The sequence below is a fragment of the Xyrauchen texanus genome, chromosome 13 (genome assembly GCF_025860055.1).
Source record: "Xyrauchen texanus isolate HMW12.3.18 chromosome 13, RBS_HiC_50CHRs, whole genome shotgun sequence".
Taxonomy (NCBI): domain Eukaryota; kingdom Metazoa; phylum Chordata; class Actinopteri; order Cypriniformes; family Catostomidae; genus Xyrauchen; species Xyrauchen texanus.
Window position 1 is genome coordinate 28,505,443 of NC_068288.1, and position 21,964 is coordinate 28,527,406.

General features: G+C 41.3%; 1 protein-coding gene and 2 long non-coding RNA genes across 5 annotated transcripts in view; all 3 read right to left on the reverse strand.

The window, feature by feature from the left end:
- Positions 1 to 4,279: 4,279 nt before the first annotated feature.
- On the reverse strand, positions 4,280 to 17,950 carry LOC127654402 (uncharacterized). The gene is made up of 3 exons (XR_007971925.1): positions 17,823 to 17,950; positions 17,250 to 17,444; positions 4,280 to 4,464 (listed from the first exon to the last, which is right to left on the reverse strand). It is a non-coding gene; the product is annotated as an uncharacterized LOC127654402 (long non-coding RNA).
- On the reverse strand, positions 14,554 to 16,180 carry LOC127654401 (uncharacterized). The gene is made up of 3 exons (XR_007971924.1): positions 15,906 to 16,180; positions 15,282 to 15,383; positions 14,554 to 15,179 (listed from the first exon to the last, which is right to left on the reverse strand). It is a non-coding gene; the product is annotated as an uncharacterized LOC127654401 (long non-coding RNA).
- A 547-nt stretch (positions 17,951 to 18,497) lies between the features above and the next one.
- LOC127654393 (discoidin domain-containing receptor 2-like) overlaps positions 18,498 to 21,964 on the reverse strand; it is a 64,236-nt gene continuing 60,769 nt past the window's right edge. For all 3 annotated transcript variants that reach the window (XM_052141545.1, XM_052141546.1, XM_052141544.1), the window contains exons 16-17: positions 20,998 to 21,147; positions 18,498 to 20,864 (exon numbers count right to left, since the gene is read on the reverse strand). In XM_052141545.1, the coding sequence (XP_051997505.1) occupies positions 20,733 to 20,864; positions 20,998 to 21,147 (282 nt within the window). In that variant the 3' untranslated portion in view covers positions 18,498 to 20,732. The remainder of the gene's footprint in view (positions 20,865 to 20,997; positions 21,148 to 21,964) is intronic.

The window sequence follows — 21,964 nt, forward strand, 5'->3', positions numbered from 1 at the left end:
AATGGGCCGCCGTGTCATGCAGAACAGGCCACAAAATGGCAGTGCGATATGCCAAAAAGGACAGCGAGTGTCTATGTAAAATCCCAGGCCAATTTCTCTTCCCAGTCCGCCCCTGGTGACGCACGTCACAGAGTGTTAACTTATTGGCAGTGCTAATACTGGAACTTAACATATAGTGTATACTTTTTATTTTATGTCTTATACAATTAACTTTCACATAAAATAGACTAAATATGATATGTTTATGAACGTAAGGTTTCAAAGATAGGAACAGATTTTTTTGTTCGTTTTGTTCTGGAACAAAAATTACACATCCATACAATTTCTAACAAGTTGATAAATAAGGACTACAACTACCACAAGCATGTGAGGATCCATGCCTGACAAAACAGAAAACTATTTTAGTCCTTATTTAGCAACTTCAATTGTTAGCAACATTTTTTTTTTTAAACACAGTAGCTTCAAAATTCACATTTGGGGTATGACTGTCTCTTATTTATGTTGCAGGACAAAACTTCCAAGTATCTTCAAGTAATGTTTACCACAGGCCTTATTTTACTCAAAAACTACCATTATAAAACCCATAGCAAAATCCCAAGCGAACCCATGGCTTGAAAATGCGAATTCTCTTCCAGGGTTTTGGACTATAACCTGAACTATTAAGCTATAAAATATGGAGGTAATATGATAAGGGTGCATAGTGTTTATTTGTAGAAAATTATAATGAATTTAAGTTATAAACAAAAATGTAATGCTTATCTATACAAATATGAATATTTGTGAAAGTATATGATTCAAAGTTTTATGATCTTTCTAATTAATTGTACATTGATTCATGCTCTGTTAAACATAGTTTTTTTAAAAGGATAGTTCACCCAAAAATGAAAATTCTCTCACTATGGCATCCCAGATGTGTATGACTTTCTTTCTTCTGCAGAAAATAAATTAAGATTTTTAGAAGAATATCTCAGGTAGGGAATGAGGTTTTGCCCCAAGTGAAGGAGTTCAAGTACCTCGGGGTCTTGTTCACGAGTGAGGGGACAATGGAGCGGGAGGTTGGCCGGAGAGTCGGGGCAGCAGGGGCGGTATTGCACTCGCTCTATCGCACCGTTGTCACGAAAAGAGAGCTGAGCCGAAAGGCAAAGCTCTCGATCTACCGGTCAATTTTTGTTCCTACCCTCACCTATGGTCATGAAGGTTGGGTCATGACCGAAAGAACTAGGTCGCGAGTACAAGCGGCCGAAATGGGCTTCCTCAGAAGGGTGGCGGGCTTCTCCCTTAGAGATAGGGTGAGGAGCTCAGTCATCCGTGAGGAGCTCGGAGTAGAGCCGCTGCTCCTTTGCGTTGAAAGGAGTCAGTTGAGGTGGTTTGGGCATCTGGTAAGGATGCCCCCTGGCCGCCTCCCTAGGGAGGTGTTTCAGGCACGTCCAGCTGGGAGGAGGCCTCGGGGAAGACCCAGGACTAGGTGGAGAGATTACATCTCCACACTGGCCTGGGAATGCCTCGGGGTCGCCCAGTCAGAGCTGGTTAATGTGGCTCGGGATAGGGAAGTTTGGGGCCCCCTGCTGGAGCAGCTGCCCCCGCGACCCGACTTCGGATAAGCGGTTGAAGATGGATGGATGGATGGATGGATCTCAGCTCTGTAGGTCCATAAAATACAAGTGAATGGGTGCCACATAAAGGGAGCATAAATGTAATCCATACGACTCCAGTGGTTATATACATGTGTTCAGACACATGGCGTGTGTGTGGGTGAGAAACAGATACAGTTTTAAGTAATTTTTTTTATCACAAATTCTCCTCCCTCCTCAGTAGGGGGCAATATGCATGAAGAATGTGAATCAACAAAAACTGAAGAAGAAGAATGGGAAAGTGAGGTGAGATTGACTGAGCAGGGGGGCATATATTGATCTGTTTCTACCCACACATATCATATTGCTTCTGAAGATATGGATTTAACCACCATAGTCATCTGGATTATTTAATGTTGCCCCCTTATGTGGATTTTGGTGCATCAAAATGTTGGCACCCATTTACTTACATTGTATGGACCTCCAGAGCTGAAATATTCTTCGTTTGTGTTCAGCAAATGAAAGAAAGACAAACACATCTGGGATTGCATGAGGTTTAGTAAATTATGAAATAATTTTCATTTTTGGGTGAACTATCCCTTTAATGTTTTTAATCAAAGTTGTTACAATGTGTTGTTACCTGTTTAATTAGTATTTAATTTAAATGTACTGAAATGAGAGTTATAAATGCTTTTAAAAAATAGTTTCTTGAGATAAAATGTGGTGTGTATTGTCATACATATATTTGTGTTTGATGTGAAATGTCACACACCCTGAAGAAAAGTCTTTATTATTATTATTATTTTATTTTTACGAGGCACATAAAATGACAGCACATGAATGAATCCAGGATACATCGAAACAGTTCAATTGTGACCTTTATTTGGAAAGAGCAGAACTCTGCATGAACTGTCACAAGGGAGAGGCAGTTGATACCCAAACACACAGGTAGAGGGCTAAAGAAGGCGGATGTGATTTATGAGCAAACATTCAGGTATATACTGCATCGCAGGTTTGTTTTCATTCAAAGTGTATTTATTTGTACAAACGCTTGTCTCACACGCAACAGAGATGCCAAATGCGGTGACAGAGGCGATGATTGAGTCGTATGCGCTTATGATTTTGGTGATGTCAGCGTTTTTTGTGTACTTTTGTGGCATGGTCTGGGCATTCTGCAACCCCAAACTCAGTGGCATCGCCGAGGACATAGAGTGCGACACTGCCAGTTTTTCACAAGTCTCTCTGCAACAAATCTTTGCTGATCCTGGAGATGTGCTCACAAGCACATCGACATATGCGCAAAATTTGTCCAGCTCCGAATATATGGATCAACCGCACAGATGTTACATGCATTCGTCTTGAATTGTGGATGAATATTTTCAAGTCTCTTTAGAGTTCGTATTAATATTAAGTTGAAAATTGTACAACTGCTCGAGTACAGTGACCAGAGCACTCCAGCTGCAAGGTAAGATGGACAAATCAGTGTTGATGTAGGATTTGATAATATGCCCTTTAAAGCAAATTAATGTACCTGATGGGCTAATCCAGTTTGGTAAGAGTGATTGGTGTTCATGCTACATATTGGCCTATACTGTAATTACCATAAAAACAATGTGTTTACCCCGTTCTGCTGTCTTTGTGACCAAACATCTATAAAATTTCAAACACAGCATCATTTTGGTTAATGCATTTGTTTCTTTATTAATACAGGGAAGTGCATCTCTTTGATCTTCATCACCATGGCAATCCACTTACCCCTGCAATCCCTCATCTAGAGACTAGCACCATTAGATTCTGCTAATTATGTTAATTGAATGCTGTGTTGTAAAATAAATTGTTACCACTGCACTTTATATCCTTTTTTGCCTTAACTTTCTACTTTGAGTGGTAACAGAAGTCTCAGGTATAAACTGAATGACAGGAACACATTTTTTTGTAGATTGTATCAAAGTGACATTAAAATCTAGAGAACATTTTTTAATTAATATGAATCATACAGCTTACACTTTGCGAGGTGAATTAGGAATGAGAGAAGGATTGTTCCATGTCCACTATCATTCATTGGAAAATGATGACAGGGCAGATACAGTGTTCCTCACTCCAGACTATGCTGATTTTGGCCCACCGTGACAGTGACATCACCCTAGTCTGAGCCTCAAGCTCAAAGGGGCCGAGGCAAAGACTACTGCTTACCACACAGAGATTAAAAACCAACATGAGCTTAAAAATCTATAGATTTTTTTAATATAAATACATAGGTTGTAAGGCTTTCTGTTCTCAAAGCATTTTGGAAGAAGCTCTTTTGTGTGTCATGATACTAAAATGGTCATAAAAAGTGTTTAAAATGCATGACAGATTTAAGGTCCCATGTGTTTTATTGGTGTGCATCAATACTGACAGTTCACAATGAGACATCACTTACCAAAGCTTACAAATGCAGACACAAATTATAATGCAGAGTTTACTCACTGTTCACAGTAATTACATTTTAATAACTGGAATACACAGCATCAACAATCCCAATATAATTTGTAAAATAATATCTAAGTATTCTTTTTCTTCTTCTTTGTATATAAAAGAAAAAAACATGGATGAATGATAAGATGTTGTAAATAAGGTCATAGTCATGCTAGACAACCTATAAACCTATTAAGTATTTCAAAAGATCTTTATGAAAAGTAAAAATACATTTATCCATTCCTTGGGGGAATATCTAAAACAGTGCTTGATGTGGGGGATGGAATGTGTGAGAGATGTGCTGTATTTGTCTCCAGTATGTAAATTATTTTTTTTTTACTGGATCCTCTTCTTGCAGTTTCTTCCGCACTGTATCTTCATGTTCTAATAATAACTTTACATAGAGGGCCTCTGACGTGTTTTCATCAATATCCACCTGGAAAAACACAAAAAGCAGACAATGTTACAGTCAAATTATGTGAAGTATAGCCGTACGCATAATTTTAGACCATCAGTTTAACAGCGCAGTGTAACCATAACTAAAAAACGAATCTAATATATATTAGCCTAAATTATGTTTTGTCTAGAGAAATTCTGTGCCTAAAACAGGGCCCAACAAACAGAGGAGAGGGAATGCTTAAAGCGATTGACAGCTCTGAGTGTAATTGTTTCCAAGCCCAGAGGTCAAACTGTGGTATTTAGCCATCAGGTCCAGTGACTCAGGTTTCTGCATGAACAGCCGAAACTGTGTAATAAAAAACAATGGATGAAAACGACTCGGTTACTAACGTAACCTCGGTTCCCTGAGAGGAGGGAACGAGTATTGCGTAAGTAGCTTACGCTATGGGAAAACTCCGTTTCTCGAGAAATATTGAAGTCTTTATGTAAAACGCATTGCAGCTGCACAGCAGACAGCAATGAGCGAGGCAGCTCGGTCATTGGCTGTGCTGCGGCAACTTGCTCGAACCAATGACGGGGCGACTCTGAACGCGCGACCAATGAGCGCGCGCTTCGCGCCCGCGCGCTCAGAGCCAGCCAAGATTAGCATGGCTAAGGCTGTACAGATCCTTCTCAAAAAATTAGCATATTGTGATAAAGTTCATTATTTTCCATAATGTAATGATAAAAATTAAACTTTCATATATTTTAGATTCATTGCACACCAACTGAAATATTTCAGGTCTTTTATTGTTTTAATACTGATGATTTTGGCATACAGCTCATGAAAACCCAAAATTCCTATCTCAAAAAATTAGCATATCATGAAAAGGGTCTCTAAACGAGCTATTAACCTAATCATCTGAATCAACTAATTAACTCTAAACACCTGCAAAAGATTCCTGAGGCTTTTAAAAACTCCCAGCCTGTTTCATTACTCAAAACCGCAATCATGGGTAAGACTGCCGACCTGACTGCTGTCCAGAAGGCCATCATTGACACCCTCAAGCAAGAAGGTAAGACACAGAAAGAAATTTCTGAACAAATAGGCTGTTCCCAGAGTGCTGTATCAAGGCACCTCAGTGGGAAGTCTGTGGGAAGGAAAAAGTGTGGCAAAAAACGCTGCACAACGAGAAGAGGTGACCGGACCCTGAGGAAGATTGTGGAGAAGGACTGATTCCAGACCTTGGGGGACCTGTGGAAGCAGTGGACTGAGTCTGGAGTAGAAACATCCAGAGCCACTGTGCACAGGCGTGTGCAGGAAATGGGCTACAGGTGCCGCATTCCCCAGGTCATGCCACTTTTGAACCAGAAACAGCGGCAGAAGCGCCTGACCTGGGCTACAGAGAAGCAGCACTGGACTGTTGCTCAGTGGTCCAAAGTACTTTTTTCGGATGAAAGCAAATTTTGCATGTCATTCGGAAATCAAGGTGCCAGAGTCTGGAGGAAGACTGGGGAAAAGGAAATGCCAAAATGCCTGAAGTCCAGTGTCAAGTACCCACAGTCAGTGATGGTCTGGGGTGCCATGTCAGCTGCTGGTGTTGGTCCACTGTGTTTTATCAAGGTCAGGGTCAATGCAGCTAGCTATCAGGAGATTTTGGAGCACTTCATGCTTCCATCTGCTGAAAAGCTTTATGGAGATGAAGATTTCATTTTTCAGCACGACCTGGCACCTGCTAACAGTGCCAAAACCACTGGTAAATGGTTTACTGACCATGGTATTACTGTGCTCAATTGGCCTGCCAACTCTCCTGAGCTGAACCCCATAGAGAATCTGTGGGATATTGTGAAGAGAAAGTTGAGAGACGCAAGACCCAACACTCTGGATGAGCTTAAGGCCGCTATCGAAGCATCCTGGGCCTCCATAACACCTCAGCAGTGCCACAGGCTGATTGCCTCCATGCCACACCGCATTGAAGCAGTCATTTCTGCAAAAGGAGTCCCGACCAAGTATTGAGTGCATAACTGAACATAATTATTTGAAGGTTGACTTTTTTTGTATTAAAAACACTTCTTTTATTGGTCGGATGAAATATGCTAATTTTTTGAGATAGGAATTTTGGGTTTTCATGAGCTGTATGCCAAAATCATCAGTATTAAAACAATAAAATACCTGAAATATTTCAGTTGGTGTGCAATGAATCTAAAATATATGAAAGTTTAATTTTTATCATTACATTATGGAAAATAATGAACTTTATCACAATATGCTAATTTTTTGAGAAGGACCTGTATATTAGGCACCCTGTCATGAGAGTTATTTAGGTTCAATCGACTGAAGCGAACTGACCAAGCACAAGCACGGCAGCTTACGCAATACTCGTTCCCTCCTCTCAGGGAACCGAGGTTACGTTAGTAACCGAGTCGTTCCCTATCGAGAGGTCTCTCCTATTGCTTAAGTAGCTTACGCTATGGGAACACCATGTAAAACGCCGTGCGTGCTGACTTCGCTCTATAAAGCCAGAGGCAGATGCCTGAGCCTTAAAGCAAAGTGATTATTCCACGAGCCGGCCAACAGCGAGCTACATAATGGGATAGTATAGAGCCCTTCCAAGGTGGTCCATGGTGGGGCTCATAGTACAAACACAAGCACATATCTTATGTACTGAGTTTTCTATGTACTGATATGCATAAAAAATCCTCTAAGTCAGTCAGAGACGGACCTTGTAAGGGAGGAGATAATGCTCAGCATATACATACTCCAGTCCATTCTACAGTCAGGCTGATAGAATGTTGGAATGCATTTTTCTATGTACTGATATGCATAAAAAATCCTCTAAGTCGGTCAGAGACGGACCTTATAAGGGAGGAGATAATGCTCAGCACATACATACTCCAGTCCATTCTACAGTCAGGCTGATAGAATGTTGGAATGCAATGAGGGGACCTGTTATTTAATAAAACCTGATAAATGTCGAAGGCGAGGCCCAGCCCGCCACCGCACAAATATCTTCAATGGGTATCCCACTCGACCACGCCCACGAGGAGGCCATGCTCCTCGTAGAGTGAGCTCTGACGCCTAAGGGGCATTGAAGGCCCTTGGCTTCATAAGCTAGCGCTATAGCATCCACTATCCAGCGCGATATTCTTTGCTTTGAGATTGCGAGACCTTTAGTGCGGCCGCCAAAGCATACGAATAATTGTTCCGTCTGTCTGAACAGGGCAGAACGTTCCAAATATACTCTGAGCGCCCTGACTGGGCAGAGTAAATTAGCGTCGCTTTCGTCTGCTGGGGACGATAGCGCTGCCAGAGATATCACCTGTACTCTGAAGGGTGTGGAGAGCACTTTAGGAATATACCCGTGGTTTGGCCTAAGGACAACTCTGCAGTCGTTAGGTCCAAATTCCAGGCAAGCAGCTTGATGACAGCGCGTGCAGGTCAGCCCACTCTCTTGACTGAGGCGGCGCCAGCAAGAGCGCAGTTTTGAGCGAGAGCTGTTTAAGGTGCACGGTTCGGAGAGGTTCGAACGGGGCACTCTTGAGTGCGTCCAGGACCGTGGCCAGGTCCCAGATCGGCACCGAGAGGGGGCGAGGAGGGTTCATCCTCCTAGCACCTCTTAGGAAACTAATGATTAGGTCGTTTTTCCCTAATGAACGCCCTTTATCAGGATTGTGTGACGCCGCTATGGCAGCCACATAGATTTGAGCGTGGAGGGTGTGCGGCCCGCCTCCAGCAGCTCTTGCAAAAAGGCGAGTACACTTGGTATCTCGCACGATTTGGGGTTCAAGCTCTTGGTATCACACCAGTCACTGAACACTTTCCACTTTTGGGCATATAAGCGCCTCGTAGAGGGCGCTCGTGCCTCAGTGATGGTTCTCGGGAACCCGTTGAGGGGCCATGCATGGAGGGCCCACAGATCGGGGCGGGGATGAAGAATCATCCCGTTGGCCTGCCTGAGGAGGTCTAGCCTGAACGGAATCGGCCATGGGGCAGATTGCATCATCTGCATCAGTTCTGGAAACCACGTCTGGTTGTTCCAGAGTGGGGCTACCAGGAGCACTGCACATTTCACTTCCCTGATCCGACTGATGACCTGAGGTAGCATCGCGATCGGGGGAAAAGCATACAAGGGGCGGCTTGGCCAGACTTGGGCGAGCGCGGCCGTGCTCTTTGAGAAGAAAAGGGGGCAGTGCTGCGTTTTCTCTGGAGGCGAAGAGGTCGACCTCTGCCTCGCCAAAGGTTTGCCATTACCACTGAACCGTCAGGGGGTGGAGAGACCATTCTCCTGGGAGAACCTTGTCTCTGGACAGCATGTCCGCTCCCTGGTTCAGGGCGCCTGGCACATGCGCTGCTCTCAGCGAGCGCAGGTGGTGTTGTGACCATAAGATGAGCTCCCTGGCCATAGAGTGCAGGGAGCTCGACCTGAGTCCACCCTGGCGATTTATATACGAAACTACCGTCATGTTGTCCGTTCGGACCAGGACGTGTTCGTTTTTCAGGTATGGAAGCAGGGCTCTGAGAGCCAAGGCGACCGCTTTCATTTCCAGACAGTTTATATGTAGGCGCTTTTCCGAGTTTGACCAAAAGCCGGAGACAGGCCTGCCCTCGTAAAGGGCCCCCCATCCTATTTTGGAGGCATCTGTCGTGATCATTTTTCTCCGCGTATTTACGCCCAGACTCACGCCCGTTTGATACCAGTTGACGGCTTTCCAGGGCGTCAGGGCTTTTATACAGCCGTGATTCGCTCTGATCAAAAAGTGGCCCGAGCGCCACGTGTGAGTGGGGACACGGCTCTTGAGCCAGCGCTGGAGAGGACGCATGTGCAACAATCCTAGCTGGAGTACCGCCGATGCCGAGGCCATGAGACCGAGCATTCTTTGAAATCGTTTGACGGGGGCGTGTGCACCCGCTCTGATGAGAGGCACGCTGTCATCTGCACTGGGTCTAGCACTATTCCCAGAAAAGAGATATTCTGTCTGGGGGATAGCACGCTCTTTGCAAAATTGATTCTCAGACCCAGGCATTCTAGATGGCTGATAATCCAAGATCTGTGCGTCGTTAACTGACCCTCTGATTGTGCTATGATTGGCCAATCGTCGAGGTAATTCAGTATTCGCACTCCCCGCTGTCTCAGGGGGGAAAGTGCCGCGTCCATACATTTCGTGAATGTACGGGGGGCCAATGATAGGCCGAATGGTAGTACTGTGTACTGGTATGACTGTCCCTCGAAAGCGAATCTCAGAAAAGGCCTGTGATGAGGCGCTATCGGAATGTGAAAGTAAGCGTCTTTCAAATCCACTGATAGAAACCAATCCCGGGCTGAACTTGCGCGAGGATATGTTTGGTTGTTAACATTCTGAACGAGCGAATCATTAAAGCTTTGTTCAGATGTCTGAGATCTAGGATGGGGCGGAGGCCACCGTCCTTTTTCGGGACGAGAAAATAGCGGCTGTAAAAACCCGCCTCGCTCATAGAGGGAGGAACAGTTTATATAGCGCCCTTCTCTATCAGTTTGAGCACCTCGGTGCGTAGAACATGTGACACATCTTTCCTCACTTTCGTCTCGACCACCGCTGAAAAGCGGGGTGGTCTGCGAGCGAATTGGAGTAACCGTGTTTTATTATGTTCAAAACCCATTTCGGCATGTCGGGGATTTTTTCCCAGGCTTTTGCTCGCACAGATATGGGCTGAATGCTGGCTGGGGGCGTGTCGCAGTGACGTATGGGCCCCACCGGCAAATTGCCTTGTGCTAACACTGAGTTTACAGCTCTCAGAGGCGCAGGTGCGCGCTGAGCAGCCGTGTTGAGTGCCGAGTGCAGGGGTGCGTGTGAGAGTACAGGCACGCGCGCTATCTCCTAAATGCTTGCAGCATGAGTCGGAGAAATGCTTGAAACTGTATGGACAGAGTTTTCGGGTGGGGGTGCATACATCGTAATAGGCATGCGCGCCACATTCATAAAGCTTCCCGCTCTTAGCGGGGAGTCTCTTGGCTCGCGCATCACATCTGTGATGTTTGCGGCATGAGACAGAGAACTGTTTGAAACTGTATGGGCAGCGCTTATGGGTGGGGGTGCATATACTGTAGTAGGCACGCGCGCCACTTTCATAAAGTCTTCCGCTCGCGGCGGGGTTTTTTTTGGCTATGCATACAGTGTTTGTGTGTAGGGGTGCATGTATGGCAGCAGGAACGCGCGCTACTTTTATAGTATTTCCCGCTTTTACTGGGGAAGTGTTTATAACTGTGGGAACAGTGCTTGTGTGTAGTGGTGCATACATGACAATAGGCACACAATCTACATTTATGGAGCGTCCAGCTGAGCTGGGGAAGTATTCGGCACTGTTTGGACAGTACTGACATGTGGGAATGCGCACTTTAGTGTGGACACGTGACCCCTTAGTGACCCAGGCAGAAAATGTGCTAACACTGAGCTTACAGCTCTCAGAGGCGCGGGCGCGCGCTGAGCAGCTGTGTTGAGTGCCGAGTGCAGGGGTGCGTGTGAAATCACAGGCACGTGCGCTATCTCCGTAATGCTCGCAGCATGAGCTGGAGAAATGTTTGAAAACTATATAGACAGTGTTTACGGGTGGGGGTGCATACATTGTAATAGGCACGCGCGCCACTTTCATAAAGCTTCCCGCTCTTAGCGGGGAGTTTCTTGATCTGTGATGCTCGTGGCATGAGCTAGAGAACTGTCTGGAACTGTATGGGCAGTGCTTATGGGAGGGGGTGCATATACTGTAGTAGGCACGCGTGCCACTTTCATAAAGCCTCCCGCTCGCGGCGGGGTTTTTGGCCATGCATACAGTGTTTGTGTGTAGGGGTGCATGCATCACAGCAGGCACGCTCAAACCTTTATAGTATTTCCCCGCTTTTACTGGGGAAGTGTTTATAACTGTGGGAACAGTGCTTGTGTGTAGTGGTGCATACATGACAATAGGCACACAATCTACATTTATGGGGCGTCCAGCTCGAGCTGGGGAAGTATTTGGCACTGTTTGGACAGCATAGTAGCAGAAAATGTGATTTCTGTGTGTTGCCGTTAAAACGGCGTTTGATTGCAGGTGCGCGAGTTCTGTGACTGGCCCATTGACTGCTGTACAGACATTTCCAGCCGCCTGTAAGGGGACTGGGTAATGTTTTACACGTTTTGGAGACGGGAGGCGACGCCCTGGCTCGCTGCTGCTGCTGAGGCGGTCTCTGGCGGCTCTGTGACGAGCTGGAGCGCTTGGGCAGGAAGTGACGCATAGCCTGCGAATCCTTCCGAGCTTCAGTGAAGCGTTCAGTGAACTCTCTTACCGTTTTAGACAGGATGCGGACGATCTCTGAGTCCATGCTGGTGCCCGTGCTCGTGTCCGCTAATGTCGACGGCGCGGGGTCGAAGGCTGAGCCCGGCCAGTCGTCGGATGCAGCATCAATGGAAAGGCTGTCATCCTTTTCACCGTCGTCCCCTGACGCGCCGAACGAGACGAGACCCACCGTCTGTAGGAGGGGTGCTGGTCCGCCTGCGTTGAAATGGACTTGCGGCGGGGAGTTCTCGGGTAGTGGTGAAGCACGCGGGGACTGGCCCGGCGTGACGTCACTGAAGTCTGCGTGCTCTGGTGAAGGCCGAGCCCGGCCAGTCGTCGGATGCAGCGTCAATGGAAAGGCTGTCATCCTTTTCACCGTCGTCCCCTGACGATCCCCGTCAGGAAGAGGGCCTCTGCACGAGGCTCAGGCTGAAGGCATTTGCAACAATGCCTTGAAAAATTACTCTTTTACTCAATCAAAAAGTGACGCAGAGGCGAGCGCTTGCAGTAGCAGAAGGCTTACAGCGCATTCCCACATGTCGGAGTGGTGGTGGCGTAGTGGCTAAAGCACAGGGCTGTTAATCAGAAGCTCACAGGTTCTAACCCCACGGCCACCACCATTGTGCCCTTGAGCAAGGCACTTAACTCCAGGTTAAGTGCCTTGTCTTGTTCCATTACATTACAGGGATTGTCCCTGTAATAATTGCACTGTAAATCGCTTTGGATAAAAGCGTCTGCCAAATGCATAAATGTAATGTAAATGTAAGGCTTCGAAGGTGCCGGCGTCCTCTTAGCGGTCCTGCTGTAGGCTTTTCGATGGCGGGCGAAAGACTCCAACAATCCGGAGGATCCAGCGAAGAGAAGGTCTTTGCTGAAGGAGATTAAATCTAAAGAACTCTCATGATGGGGCGCCTAATATATAGCCTTAGCCATGCTAATCTTGGCTGGCTCTGAGCGCGCGGGCGCGAAGCGCGCGCTCATTGGTCGCGCGTTGCGACCAAAACTTGCAACTGACATACAAGTTTTCAAACGGGTTTGATTTTATATATATATATATATATTATATATATATATCAATGTATGAAACACTTCCATTACAAACACTTGAATGTTCATGCCAGTCATAGAACCTTGAACACTCAAATGAACTAAACTGTATGCTTTAAGATTGCTTCATAAAAATAACAATAACTGTATTTTGTTTTTTTTTAAAGAATGGGCCTCTTTATTAGTAAAATTGTTCAATGAATATAGCCTGTTTTGATTGATGCCACCCCCATCTGAAATATTTGAATTTGTTGTTGATGGATATATTGATTTCTTGCAGCTGCCTTTGGCATTTTGTTGTTTGTGTGTGTGTGTGTGTATATATATATATATATATATATATATATATATACTGTATATAAAACTAAATGGCTGACAATTTATAAAAAAACTGAATGTAAATGTGTGTTTGTGTGTGACAAAGTGAGAGAGAGAGAGAAACAGAAGGCTAGAAATACAAGCCATCACACTCCCTGTGAATTGGTGCCGTCCCAGCAGAAAATCACTATGTCTGCCCTTCGAGGAGCACATCTTACCACCTGCCCCACTGAGAGCAAGAAACACTAATCGTGACCATGAGGAGGTTACCCCATGCATTGCAAATTTAGTGATTTTAACCCAAATAATAAAAAAACACAAGACATTTTTCTACCATCATTGAAGTGAAAATCTTCTACAAAGTCTCAACTGAAGCCCCTTCTATCCCTCAACTGACACCCCCACCAGATTAGCTGACAGTTATTCTCCATGGCAACATAGAATGTAAACAAAAGTTAGTCTAGGGGTCTGATGTCCTACATTTTGGTCTTAACTTTGACCACTTTTAATGTTTTTATGCAACTGACTGAAAAAGTTAAGACCAACATTTTAGAGGACTAACTCTTAAGACTAGTATAAAAAAAGTTTTATGCAACTATCCCCATGGCAGCTGCCAGGGAACACATAGTTGACAACAGTGAAATGAAAGGGTGGAACTTATTTGTGGATGAAATTTTGTTCTTGGAGATCTTTACGAGACATATTTTGTATGGCCATGTTCTGCTCTCTTAAGGTTAGCTCACATTGCCCTGTTAAACAGCAACATTTTATACATTTTAAAGTTGGCAGTTTAAATTTGGAATGTTGGGAAATGTAACTGTCATTTTCAAACTGCTCCAACAAACACCAATAATTCAAACATTCTATAGTTGGCTGTTGGATTTAGAAAGTTAAAAAATGTAACTGTCATTTTCATAATTTTAAATTTGGCTGTTAGATTTAGAATGTTGGGAAACATAACTGTCATTTTCAAAATTGTAAAGTTGGCTGTTGGATTTAGAATGTTCATATTCATATTCAAACTGCTTCAAAAACAACTGCTGAAACGTAGTATCCTAGAGAAACAAATATCTTTCTTGTATTTATGTGCGGCTAAATAAATATTTGTCTATTTCTTAACAGAAGGAAATTAACAAACAGATTAGTGGCAAACACCTTCTGTAAACAAATGGGTGTGAGCTTATCTTCCTGGGTCAGAATACCCTCTGAATACCGTCTGGACAATATCACAGACTACTGCTATGTTTCATAACATACTATCATACAATATATTTTTAAAAGCAGTATAATAATATACACAGTATGCAAAAAATTATTTATTAAATGGTATAATACCAAATCAACAGCACATAATAGAAGCATTACACAGTGCACAATTTTTTGTTAATCTAGTTATGGGTATCACAGGAAAATACCATTATGCAATGTCTGCATACTGAATTCTTTTCAAATGTAACATGAGTGCTTTGGGGTTTTTTTTTTTTTTTCAATTTTGCTGACTATTACAAAACCTTTGGATTTTCAACTGTGGGTGTAATGTTGGGAGACTAACATGCTTTATTAGACATAATATGCAATAATACAGAAACAATGTATATCGAAAGACATACATAAACTGTACCTGGAAAAGAAGCCTTTATAAAAAGGCTTTGTGATCTACCTTGGAATTAGGCATGAAATGTACTATGTCCTATCATTTGGACACCCATGGTCTTGCACCAGTCCGAGAGTTCTGTGTATGTGCCCCCTCTGAACAAAACAGCTGCTGCTGCAAAGAGGTTCACCTCTGGCATTCCCCTAACGTCACGTGAAGATTTCCAGGACCCAACATGGCCCCCAAGACATGTCCAATCCACCTTCCTCTGTGCACCAACGTCAACAATAGTCTTTGAAGAAATTGGTTTCCCACATGTCTGGCAAAATTTGAAGAGTGACATGAGGCTGGACTCGTTGACAATTATCTTATTTTCATGCCCGTCTTTTACACCTTCATCATCAGATGATGATGATGATGATGATGTTGATGTGACGGTGAAGGTTGACTCGGGCTGATAGCTTTCATCATTTTCAATGGAGCTGATGGTTGTATTGAGGCCCCCAGGTGTACTTGGGCATGGTGACTTTAAAACAAACAATTTTTTTTAAAAAAAATACATACAGTTGCTTTAGAATTCATTAAAAAAAAGAATATGCTGAAGTATGTTAGTTCTTCAGAAACTTACAAATTGTTCTTGGACAGAAGCAGGAATTTTGAGCGGTGTTGAGGTCAGTAGCAATGGTTCTTCATTTTTCGACGACACTAACGCATCAGACGAGATTGTAGTCTGAAATGACACAAGTTCAATAAGGTTACATAACATTTAGTTGAACAGAACTTTTTCTGATGAGAAAACAATGCAGGTTTTTTCGTTGCCCGAATAAAAAGGCAATACCTCTAACATGGGCGTTTGATGTTACTCACGGACATATAATCAAATATTTTACTGAAATTGAGGGTGTCAATTATATTTTTAAGCTTGCAGTAATTAACATTATTTGTTCTAGTCTGTACTACATTAAGGGTTCATATCGCAAATGTATCTGTCTCAAAAGTCTTCTCAACAGTCTAATACAGCAACAGGTTTGTGTGGTAACGCTAGCATAAATCGACAAATATGCTAACTCAGTTTTACCGAACAGTGGCTTTACTTTGAGAACAGTCAACTTATATACAACTTATATGTAATTTTCGATCTAACGTTACTTTTATAAATTTGCTGTTTTACTGCAAACAACTAAAGTTAAAACATTATAGGCTAGGCTACTGTGTGATCAGAAATAGAGTCGCTATTAGTTGATAGTCTTACCTCTAGACGAATGCGTTTAGTACCAGATGGCCCAGGCTGTTCGTCATCGGGGAAGGTGAATATTGATGGTATTGCAGTGTCCTTCCTTCAGAGTGGTTCTCTTCATTCGAAGGACATTCGGTTCATAGTCTTCCTGCTTGAAATGACGACTGCAAATCCTACGGGTTTTCAGGTTTTCCATATCGGTGTCCTCACCAAACTTCGGATGGTTGATAGCCCGCAGCCACTGTTTACATCGCTCCAAATCTTTTAACGGAAAATGATGGAAACTTACTTCTTCTCCTTTCCTGTTTTTTTTGTACATCCCGGTACAATGCAATTTAGCACCATTTCGATGGAAATTTATCGAACAACTCACTCAACTCAACTCAATTTTTCAGATACTGCCGCCTGTAACCGGTAGGCGTGGTTTGGGAGTGGCCTCGTAAGTGCGGCAAAGCAAGTGCATTCTGGGAGTTGTTGTCTTTCAGCCACATGAGTAAAAAATACATTTTTTGCCTTTTCTCAGTCTAGAATGCTTCAAATTCAAAAATAATTTCACATTTCTACTACATAAATGACCACTATTAAATACACATTCATCTTCCCACAGCTGGAGTATCCCTTTAAGGTACAGATAATCTAATCTGTTTTACCTGTTGAAATGAATAAAAGCTAAAGTTAATAAATAAGGTAATGAAAATAGCTGAAGACTTTATCAAATCTTATAATGAGTTCATCATACTTCGGGTTTCAAAAGTGCTACATTGTTCGTATAATTCTGAGGGTGTTGACTCACTGAATAAACTTTTTTATCTATTTTTGCTGATCTTTGTATATTCTTGCAATGGTTCCATACTACATTGTTTCTGACACAATTAATGTACTGGAGGTTGAATAATAACATCAAACCACCAAAAAAAAAAAAAAAAAAAAACATTTCTCGGAACCAATTATGTAAGTTTCAATATACTGTACAATGAGATAAGAGAGTTACAGTGGAGGATTTTCGGTGAGTAACAAGTTTATTTATTTTTTGTCTGTTCTTCACACTATACTGAATTACTTCAGAACACAAAATATTGCAGACAATTTGTATGGAATAATGTTATGGTATTTTTATGCTGCTTTTTCAGTTTTTTGGGGGGAGTTCTAGGTCAATGTATGCTTTCACTGTATGGATTTCAAGAGCTTTTTTTTATTTCAAGAGTAGCCTGAATATTCTTCCAAATTTCTCTTTTTGTGTTCCATGTAAGATGACATGGAATGACATGAGGGTGAATAAATGACTAAATGTTCCTTTTGGGTTGAACAAACCCATTAAAACATGGTGGATATTGGTAAGTGGGTGCAGTGATCTCTTACTTCAGCTTGAACTCCTCAGCAGCCCTGATCACAGAGTGCATTTTGCCAACATTTAAGTGTAGCAGAGAATTTTGAGCTTGAGGATGAGACACTAGAAGAGCCTGTCAGGCTCTCTGCATGTTCCTACAGGCCAGACAGGGCTGCAGCTGGGCATCCTTGGTCAGTAGATGCTCGCACAGGGCAAGGGCAATGCCACTGGACACACACACACACACACACACACACACACACACACACACACACACACACACACACACACACACAGTTATAATAAGTGCAAGAGCACACTTATATATGTATAGTGTATGTTTAGAATATAGTTTAGTATAGTATAGTATGCTGAATTATTCAGTTTAAAAATAGGAATGGCCTTTTCTATCTTTCTTTCTCAGATGTCTTATTTATTTTACAAAGGGTTTAAGGATAGAACAAGACAGAGACAGAGCTGATCATGAGCATATAGACCTTTTCATTACTGCAACAGCAGCATGATTTAAAACAGAGAATATTGTTACTATAATAGCGATGCAAACTATTTCAACAAGATTGTTAAGAAAAATAAGATTTCGTTACCTGTTTGCACCGGTTACCAGCACTACTTTCTGCACCCTATCTACACATTCGTTTAGATTAGAATATATAAGAATCTAATTCTGCACTTTCCCTTTCGCAGCAGTGGCTGTCTCGTTTGGAAGGATGCGTCCTCCAGAGGTCGCATTTGTCGGTCGGATACGTCATCGAGGTTGTCTCGTTTAATTTTTTGTTGTTGTTGTCTTTCTTTGTCTTATTTATTTATTTTTTTTTAATCTATTGTCAATTCCTTTTACGTATATGCACTTACATTTATTCAATTTATAACATGTTTTGGATTCCCAATAAAAAAAAACAAAAATTATAATAAAAAATATTATGAAACGAGACAGCCTCGATGACGTATGCGACCTCCGGAGGACACATCCTTCCAAACGAGACACAGCCGTGTCTCTTTTTACAGATGTCTGTGTGCACGGATGGAGTTTGCACCGCCGCCATAGTGTGATGAGAGGACACACACACACACACACACACACACACACACATATATATATATATATATTTTTTTTACGAGGTCACAAATCTATCGACCAAGTTGCTTTCTTTCTGTGACGTGACATCTACACTGACCAATCACGCATTAGCCACTGACTCAGACCAGACCAACCAATCGTCGAAAAGTAGACGTGATCCAACTATTCACCAAATCCCAATTTTAAAATCAGTTTTATTTCCACTTCTGAGTACACACAATGTTAAAATGTGTAATCTAAGATGTACACAAATGTCAAATTTAGTCATCACTTTCTTTATCTGACAGATACAGTCACCTAGGCTTCTGTCATTATGAAATGTGTGCTTTTATAATTATAAAATGTCCAGGAAACAACTGTTAGACTTGACAATTTACTATCATATGTACAGTTCCCAAACATTTACAGTTTAATTGAAAATCATGATGTCTATGAAAGGAATAATGCAAGAATGCACAAGTTAGAGAGGTGACAAAGAGAGTATTCCAAGGATTAATTAAAACATTGCAGGGTATTTTGCTATGAAAAAAAAAACATCCAGTTTTCCCATTCACTTCAGTATGACATTTTCAATGTACACAAAAGTAGGCTTACTAGGCTATAATAGAAGTTTATTTCCACTCTTTACGGGATCTTTTTTTTTTTTTTTTTTAAAAAGAAGAATGTGGAATATTTGCAGGTTTTTGTAAACAACTCATTACCTAGGCCTGTTTTATGCCATTGTAAGGTTAATTGATTAGTGAGACCTTCACATAAACTTGATTAGAAACCCGGCACATTTCTGGCATTAAACTGTGCAGAAATGAAGCAAAGACCTATGTAAAATGCAACTTCAACAGTCATGTCAAGAATGTTAAAATACAGCCATACATAATTCCATAGACCTTTAAATCCAGATCCAAATAACTTCTTATGGTTTGGTAGATCGCAACCGAAAACAAAAGGTGTGCAAATGTTAAATATTATAGTCATGTACAGTGACCTTTCAAAAATGATTTCCGAGTGTACAAATTAATAACAAATTCAATTTGAGTGTCCAATTTGCAGCACATTTCACATCCCAACGTACAGTAAACCATCGTAGTGCATCTGTTCAATACAAATCCAGTATTCCTCCAACCAAATTTTTAGCAATTCAGCACAACCTAGAATGAATATACATTTATATAAAATAAGACAAAACCACTTTAGTAAAGCTTATTTTCAATTGTTCTATTGATACTCAACATTAAAATGATGATAATCAATGTGCATAAATAGTGTTCCCTGTTTGATAAAAATACCCAGAAAGAAAAAAAATGAAGACATTTGACAGGACAAACAATGAAAAATGTGAGATTAGTACAAAGTAATGTTACTATTGGATTTCATCCAACTTCATGCAAGTAACTTGTGTAATGTCAGTGATTTCTGTAAAAGTTATGGAAATTCAAAGTTGATTTACAAAAATGAGAATACTAAAATTTCAGCTATTATCATGACATGATGCAAAAGTTGGTTTGAGCAAAGAATAAGATGATCAGTTTCACCTTTACAAGTCTTAAATAACCACCATAGGAAGATTCTAGTGAATAACACGAGGAAAAGCACAAACACTTTTGTAATGTAATACATTTAAATATTAACACTATATGTAAGTAGTTTCAGGATATCATTATTATTATTAAAATTCCTTGACCTATGGAAACATTTGCATAATTTTAGATTTGCTTTTTCAAATGTTGATTTTGAAATTGTGTGAAAACCATATTAGTGCACTTAAAATTAAAAAAACAAAAATGTTATTCTACTAGAAAGTGTGTTTTAGCTTACTCTAGGATAATAATATTAAAAAAAATTATTATAATGTTTTTTAAATACTTCTTAATAAATGAGATGAACATATGCACAAACATTGAGACATCAAGATAAAACCAAAGCTGAATCTGAATTTCAATTAAAATGCATTCTTATTTACATTCAAGCTGTCTTCGGCCCCAAAATACTGAAAACAACATTAACATGGAAATGTTAATCACAAAAGGCAAATCATTTTCCAATGCCAGTTTGTTTATAACTTTAGATATTCTAGATAGAATAGAGTAATTTGGAGAAAATGCACAGCGTGTAAAATCTAAAGGTGCCTAAATTCATTGCTACATTTATTTTGACCTTAGTGCTGCCATTTATTAGTGCTGCCCAGTTATTGTATGCCAGCCAAATACACTTAGTTAAGGGGGGTAAAAAACTGCATTATTCAATTTGACAATATATATCAGTTTGCCTTTGCACACTCACAGTAAAAATTGCTACAGAAGAATGATGGATTCTTCTCTCTCTGTCTATATAAGTGCCTGTTGTAGTGTATGATTGATTGGAGTCCTTTGGACGCACTGAAATGTCTCTGAAGGTGCCAAGGTTGGAAAATAAGATGACACTATGGCTTGCACTCCAGTAGGGTACAATGAATCTCCTGGAATGATGGGCGTTCTTTGGTGTTCCTGTGCCAGCAGCTTAACATGAGCTTGTAGATGGAGTCAGGACACATTGGAGGCTGGGGCAGGTATATCTGAGAATAAGAATATATTCAGAACTATTAGATACTGCTCTGAAATGCATATAGATGTGATAAGTCTGAATATGAGAGATCACAGTTTAATCAAAAGAATCTCTACACAAATGTGGTTCACTAGTTTTTGTACCTGTCTCCTTTGATCCCGAAAGAACTCCCCTGTATTTTCAATGACCTGCTCGTCTGATAGCTGTGAATAAGGCTGCTCTTTACAGAAGGTAAGCATCTCCCAAAGGGTCACTCCAAAAGCCCAGACATCACTGGATGTGGTGAATTTCCCCTACAGAGGTTGGAGACACTGTGTCAGATTATTATGGACCCAATCTGGGTTTTTTCTCCCTATACCTTGTATGGTGTTAACTCTTTAGTACATCACCCTATATTTCTGTCAAATTGCAGCCTCAAAAATCCAATTAGGGCTAGTTGTCATACTTTTTAGTCCCGTGAATATTTCTCAGAGTAGGTTTTGTATTTAAAGTAAATTTCTGTATAGCCACATACCTTAAAGTCTTGGCAAAAAAATCCAACATTTCAACAGTTATTGCCCAGGACAATAGATACAGTTAATTGAGCAAATTTTAACTTAATAGTGGGGCATGTTGTATATATATATACACAATATATACCGTATAAGTCTATATAATATATACATTATATATAAGTGTTGTCAAGTTTTCAACATGGGGAACCTGCCATTAAACACCTTATTATATGCTTTTCAAAATGTAAACACCAAAACAATTAATTAAACCACAAAATTGTGATGAAATTTTAATGCACAAAAATATCAAACCATTGTATTGTCCAAGAACGTTTGTAATTAATACATTGAACACAGTTAATCTTTTCTGTAACAATCTATCTTCTTTGTACAGTATAGTTGACTCTTGCCTGAATGTATGCTTGTATGATTTTATTGTGTTAACTAGTTTACCTGACAACTATTGCAAAAATGTAATGATTTTGGAGCATACATTTATTCTAATATATAATGGTTTTGAACTAAGTGAATGAAACCAGCTTATAAAACCAATGCTAGAGAAACACATGTGTGTAGTTGGACTATTGACTCAAAACCTTATAGTTACTGAGATATA